Source organism: Lupinus angustifolius, chromosome LG13 (genome assembly GCF_001865875.1).
Source record: "Lupinus angustifolius cultivar Tanjil chromosome LG13, LupAngTanjil_v1.0, whole genome shotgun sequence".
Lineage (NCBI taxonomy): Eukaryota > Viridiplantae > Streptophyta > Magnoliopsida > Fabales > Fabaceae > Lupinus > Lupinus angustifolius.
In genome coordinates, this window is record NC_032021.1 from 13,647,870 (window position 1) to 13,655,192 (window position 7,323).

A 7,323-nucleotide genomic window follows, 5' to 3' on the forward strand; every position below is an offset into this window, starting at 1 on the left:
GATCCCCACTTATGTGTTAATTAATTATAGTCATGGTATTTTGTTGATAAATGATATATGGATAAATGGGAAATATGATATGGTTTGGGAATAAGTGTATTTACGTTACATAGGTTGATTAGTTAATTCTCTATTTCTCTTCTTTTTCTATTGCTTGCTTTTCGGACGTGTGCTCGTCAGGTAGACAACTTTGCTCAGATTTGGAGCTACCGTCCGTGATGTTCCAGGAGGGAGCATGAGGAATTGAGGAGAGGCAGTACCCTAGCTTTGGAGTTAGCCACTAGGAGTTACTCATCATTTTGTGACTTTTGAAACACTGATGGCTTCAGTTGTTCCTGTCTTTGTTTAGCGTCTGTGGGCGATGATTAATATTTCGCCCTTTCTTTTTGGATTTGGTATATGTTAATGGCGATGTAGTTTCCGCCTTTGTTGATTTAGTTTGTATGAACTAAAGATGACTTAATCATTTATATGTATTGTGTTATTTAGGAAATTGTGAATCAGGTTAAGTTATCATTCGATAACGATAAGTTGATTTTCCGCATTTGAGTTACTTAAAGTGATGTCCCGGAAAAAGGAAGGTTGTAAAAGGAAACAATTTTATACATCCCCATTTCAAAAAAAAAATTTACCCATTTTTCCGCAATGTTTTTTAGAAGTATTTTTCGGGGCGTTACAGTAATAATATATTGATATTTGAGTTTTACTATTAACTTCGATGCCCTTATATAAACAATTAATTTTTAATTTCTTTTATAATAATTAAAAAAATTATTATCTTTTATTTATTTCTTATCTTTTATATAATATATCACAAAAAACTTATCCCAAAATCAAAGACAACTTAAAATTATCATACATTTCTTTATCAAAACAAATACTAGTATGTACTAAGAGAGAAAAAAAATTATAAACTAACAATGTCTTACATTTTATTACATCATGTATTTTTCATTGTTAATTAGTATTGACTTTTAAATAAAAGTAATACTAATAAATGATAAATAATACATTAATTATGTAAATCTTTATAATGTCTATATAGACATTACACACATATAGATTAAAATAACTATACTTTTAAGTTATAATAATAGAGTTTAAAATCTATACATTAACAGTGTAAAAAAATTTATATTGTCAGCATATCATACGTCATTGATTTGTATTATTTTGTTTGAAAGACAATATTAATTAATAAATTAATGATAAATAATTTGCTAACAATATAAAAAACAATTATATTATTAGTGTATACATATTAAATCCATGATAATATTACTCTAAGTCTTATCTCATGCAAGCAAATCAGCGTGGTCTTTGGGTGGGTATGTGTTGAAATTTGAATAAACAGAGAACTCTAATCACCTTCCGAAATGAAATTCTTTCCCGCGCTAGATCGTTCTGTATTGGAATATATAAAGAAGGAAAATATTTATAAATTTTAAAATATTTAATTTAAAAATAAACTCTACCTTCCCATAGTTCATACTTCATAGTCCATACCCACTTCCCTCTTACCGTTCCAATTAATGCAGTGTCCCCTAAACATCAAACCCTACCAGCTGTCCAAATTCCCTCCTCAATATTCTATTCAGGTAAATACAACTTAGTTGGAATGAGTTAAGGTTTGTTGTTAGCCAATTTTAAATATTGATTACGTCATTTTTTTGAATCCGGATCTGACTTTTGATCTGAAGCTAACTTCATCCTAAATATCGATTAAGTCAGTCTTTAAACTCAAATCCGACCTTAGATCTAATTAAATATAATTTATACTCATTTTGATATAGTCTTCTCAATATTATTTATTATTATGAATACGTAATTTGACATATAAAATGATATATGTATATATATAATTAATCACGTATTTATGATACAAAAATTACAAAATCAATTATACTTTCGACAAAAAATGTGTCATTATTATGCACACATTGAACAGAGACACATACATGATGAATAATGACCATGAGACGGGTTGGGCCAAGTAATGTTTGGTCCTACCCGGCCCTAAATATTTTCCGAATCTAATTTTTGAATATGAACTTAACCCTAAATCCAATGAGACTCAATCATATTAAAATCTAATCATGATTAGACTATACTGAGTGAATGAGTAAAGTTGGATCCTCCTCACCTCTAATATTAATATAGAGCATTCACGTAACATATATATTAAGTTAGATTCTTAACTTACAAATCTATGAGATAAGATTAGTAAGTTTGAGTGATTCATATTTAAGTCTATATTGTTAGTTAAGATTTTAGTCAGATCCACCAGAATTGATTACCTACATCCTTTGCAACATACCACTAATTTATAGCTTCTGATATTCTTTAACATCTTTTTTTTTTAATACTACTAAGATATTCTTTTAGATCTTATAAAATAATATAATAATTATATTCTAAAAAAGGTAGAATATTTAATTATATGTATATATATATATATATCTATATTTTGTAAATACATTAAAAAGACACAGTGAAGGAAACGATATCTAATAAACCAATTGAATTTAAAGCTAGAATATACTGTATTAAAACTGAATTTTATAAATTATAAATGTATGAGCTATATAAAAAAACAATATACAATAAATTGATTAAAATAATAAATTAATAAAAATAATTGAAATGAATAAAATAAAGTGGGTTGAGTTTTCTCATACGGTGGAAAGTCTTAAGAATACAAACTTCATTCTTAGTAGTTGGAATATTGACGTAGAAAAGTCTTAAAAGTCTTGGTGTTACAAAGTAATGTGGATGCCCTTAAAAAACAACTCGTGTTTTTTATATTGATTAATTAATTTAAAATATATTTTATTAAAACTTGACGTCTTATATTGAGAGCTATATTCAAATTTTTAAATAAAAAATATATTTTTATGGGCTCTATTAATTTCAACGGTATGAATTGATAATTAGAAAAAAAATTGCTTCCTAGAGGTATCTTCACACTGGAGACAATATAAAATTAAATCTTTCAACTGTTATTTTTTTATTCACGAGACTCGAGCATAAGACTTTGTTTAATAAAAGTTAAACATGTACTACTTAAAATAATGATTGGTAGTAAGGAGTTAAAATAAAACAAGTGTGTATTAAAAATTAAATTCACCGCTTCTCAATATTTTATATAGATCTGTTTCCAATGGGCCCAAAATAATAAAATTCATTTTTTCTTATTTTTTTTAACTAATGCAGTTACTGCCTAAAGCCTAAACCTTTTATCAATATCATTTCCTAATGGTGTGTATGGGTTAACATTTCAAAGTTTCCATATATTGTAAAAATTGAAATTGATATTAATGTATGATTTTGTTAAAAAAAATAGTAAATTGTTAAATTAAAAAACGTATGTAGCAGGCACTAGAAATATCATAATTTAGATTAAATAAAAATATAACATATCTTAATTAGCATAATTATATTATAAATAGAATTATATATTTAAAAATAGTAAAAATATTAAACTTTTAAAAATATATAATAATAAGCTTTAATGATAATAAATCGGTTGCGTCATAACTGATGAGAACCGATAAATTCTAATTTTTAAGGTTATTATGGGAGGAGTGGTATTTGAAAGCTTAATAAGAATTTTGTTAAATAAAGAAGGAATAAATTTTAACTTATATTCAAACCATGGTTTTGACCTCAGCTGACTAATAGACTTAGAATGTCGAACATGCTAAAAAAATTCAAAAGGATTTGATGCCTCTCAAAGAATATTATTGAGCTTTCCCAACTATATTTCAAATACAAACAAAACATTAATCTAGTAGTATTAAGTCATGTTAGATTCACATAATAATCAAAAGGATAAATATTTAATTCCTGATAACGACATTTGTTGAGAGAGACAAATACATATCTCGAAAAGAATACCCTTGATAATAAAAAGAACTATATTTCAAACACACACGCCTTTTGAAAAAAAAGCAAATATACTTAAAATTTCAATATAAATTTTATTTTAATGAATTTAATAAGTAATTTTAACACTCTCATTATAAATCTCACTCCATCTTAAACAGACAACGAAGCCCTTTAAATCATCATGTCTCTCACCCTCATCGTGTATATTTGTATCTTTCTACAAAAAATAACATATCATAAATTGACATTTTATTTATTAATGATTAATTTTGCGTGACAAATATAACATTCTTAAGAGAATTTTCAAAAGAATGTAGTAGAAAAATATATCATTACTTATTTTAGATAAATATAGTAATTTGATTCTTTTAGAAATAATAAAGCCACATTTTCAATAACATTAAAAAAGAAATCTTGCTACATTTTCCACATTGAAATTCTACATATAGCCCACCTAAGATTAAGCTATACTCAACACATTTCTGTCTCTCCTCTCTCTCTCACTCTCTCTCATATCTCTCTGCATCTCTCTTTGTCTCAATCTCTGTGCATCATGGTAGATGTTTTTAATGAGGAACAGATTCTTGAGATCAAAGAAGCCTTTGGCTTTTTTGATAAAGATGGAGATGGTGAGAAAGTTTATCTTTAGGGTTTGATTGTGAGTTTAGTTTTGAAGAGAAATGAAAAGAAATAAAAGACTTCAGAGCTATTTTATTAATGTATTTTATAGTTTTGAAGTCTTCTCTTTCTTTCAATACCCTGAAAAATTCAACTCACAAATAAACTATTAAAAAATACAATGCTTATATTGATATTATTTGTCATCAATCACACATTCACATTCATACACTATAGTTGCAAATTATAACCACTGTGTATTCATAACTACTTGAATATTTAACAGGGTGCATTACTGTAGAGGAATTGGCCACAATTATAAGGTTATTGGATCAAAATCCCACAGAAGAAAAGCTCGAAGATATGATAAATGAGGTGGATGCTGATGGCAATGGAACCATAGAATTTGTTGAGTTCTTGAATTTAATGGCCAAGAAATTTAAAGTAAGTTATACTACTTCTTTAATTCTTCATTATATATATATATATATATATATATATATATATATATATATAAGGAGGATTTAAGATTTCTCTTTTTCCCTCTCATCATTTATTTCATTCATTCATTTGGTTTGTTGGATTTAAGAAAATGAATGACTAAGATCGAGTAGTTAACTTAACTTGGTTGTAAACCAATCCATCCTATATATATGATCAAAGATCAATTTACACCCAATTTAAGTTACACTAATTACGCTCAATTTCAGTCATTCATTTTTTAAAATCTAACGGACCAAATGAGTGAAACTAAAAATTATTTAAGATTTCTCTTTTTCTATCTCATCATTTATTTCTCTCACCCCATTTGATCTGTTGGATTTAAAAAATGAATGACTGGAATTGAGTGTAATTAGTGTAACTTAAATTGGGTGTAATCGAATCTCTCCTATATATTGTTGGGACATCTCCTCTTTCTTTTAGATATGATTTAAATACTTGTTGATCTACTATTTTTATTATCAATTCATTTTTAAGATGAAAATTTAATAATAGTATCGAATCCAAAGCCCAATAAACTTCTCTCTATTTCTCGTCAGAGTACAACCTTGTATCGTAGGTTAAAAGTAATCATTTGCTTAATCCCACAAGTTTCTATAGAGAGGACATATTGAGAAACATGTCCTACATTATTTATCTAAGACATGATTTAAATATTTGTTGGATGATTTCTCTCGTTAACCAATTGGTTTTAAGATGCAATATTAACCCATGCTAAAGTTCTACCTAATTCATTGATATTGCATGTGATGCTAATACTTAATATCCCTCTCATTTATTGTATGCATAACATATCTATAGACTAAGTTCCGTTCTGAATTTTTCTTTCTCATTTAGGAAACTGATGCTGAGGAAGATCTGAAAGAGGCTTTCAAGGTTTTTGACAAAGATCAAAATGGCTATATATCAGCTAGCGAGGTGTGTAAATTTTATTCATTTATACTAGTTTTGTAGTTCTTATTTTCCCTTCTTTGTCAGCAATGACAATTCAAATACAAATTTGAGAAGAATGTCTTCAAATGTGAAGAAATCGGGTTGGACCAAGATGTTGCAAAATGGCATATGTTACACAAAAATATTTATATAACTTCGCATATACTTGTATTTGTAAAACCAAAATTCAAACAGAAATACTTCCCGTATTAAGTTTAACAGGGTTAAATCATCTGATTAGACTAAGTAATTTCATATATAATTAGTAACTTTTTCTATAAATATATAATGATATATAAATGTAAAATTTTATATAATTAATAATTATGTATAATTATATTCAAGTAATATTTTTTCCATTTTTTTATCAGAGTAAAATAAAAGATTAGAGTAGTGTTATATTTTTTTAAATTTTAAATGAATAGTTCGGTTTACTTCCTGAGTAATTACGGTTTAACACGGCTGGTCCGGAATTTCCCTGATTCAAAGGAATCCAACTCTCACTTGATTAAGACTGCAAAACATAATCATTCTTAAGTCCGATCAGCGGTTAAATAGGTTGGACTGCCCTGTCCAGTCCGGTTCACACAATAGTGATTTATATAACTATATAAATTTTCTATTAAATTTTAATATTTTTGAACATTTTTATACATTCATGGTTTTGTACTTCTGCACCTCTAGGACAGTACTTTGGTACTTTGATTAAGATATACCTTCTTTCCTTTGACATTTAGACACACTCTTAATTAATGACAACATATATAGAATATATAATTATAATTATGTAGATGCATGCACAAAGAGGTACACGTGTATTCGTATATTAACTTGTTTCAATATTTATGCAGTTGAGGCATGTAATGATTAATCTTGGTGAAAAACTAAGTGAGGAGGAAGTAGAGCAGATGATAAAAGAAGCAGATTTAGATGGTGATGGTCAAGTTAACTATGATGAATTCGTCAAGTTGATGATGAACATTGGATGAAACTTTCAACCAATATATTTGTTATTCAAACTCATTTAACTCTCATGAAATAATATTGTTTGTTGTATTCTACTTGTAGTTATAGTCCATGATGTGAATGACCAAAGCATTAGCATTTACATCTCAGTCACACCATTTGATTTATTTTACACATCCATAATCATTCTTTATAGTTTTGGTAAGTTTTTTTTCTTTATATAAACAAGGATATCTATAGGTGGGTCTAATGAGACCTTATATCATTAGCATCATATGTTATTTGTAGTTTTAGTATGTATTATCACATCTCATCCTATTTATTTGTTCTATTACAATCAATGCTATGAAATCCGAGCCGAACATCAAACTGGAAAATGTCGCGTATTAAGTTTAATAGGTTTAACCGGTTAAACCG

The 7,323-nt window shown here is 27.2% G+C and overlaps 1 protein-coding gene across 1 annotated transcript; it reads left to right on the forward strand.

Moving 5' to 3' along the window:
- On the forward strand, nt 4,357–6,963 carry LOC109325044 (calmodulin-like protein 8). Its single transcript, XM_019557188.1, has 4 exons — nt 4,357–4,517; nt 4,793–4,950; nt 5,845–5,925; nt 6,792–6,963. Exons 1-4 carry the CDS (start codon nt 4,442–4,444, stop codon nt 6,927–6,929), a joined length of 453 nt encoding a protein of 150 aa, XP_019412733.1. The 5' UTR covers nt 4,357–4,441; the 3' UTR covers nt 6,930–6,963.

What these genes read in the sequence shown, in the direction of transcription:
- LOC109325044 (XM_019557188.1), top strand. Translation starts at nt 4,442, where the DNA reads ATGGTAGATGTTTTTAATGAGGAACAGATTCTTGAGATCAAAGAAGCC. An exon ending in TTTTGATAAAGATGGAGATG is followed by an intron (nt 4,518 to 4,792) that starts GTGAGAAAGTTT and finishes AATATTTAACAG; the next exon opens with GGTGCATTACTGTAGAGGAA. An exon ending in GCTATATATCAGCTAGCGAG is followed by an intron (nt 5,926 to 6,791) that starts GTGTGTAAATTT and finishes ATATTTATGCAG; the next exon opens with TTGAGGCATGTAATGATTAA.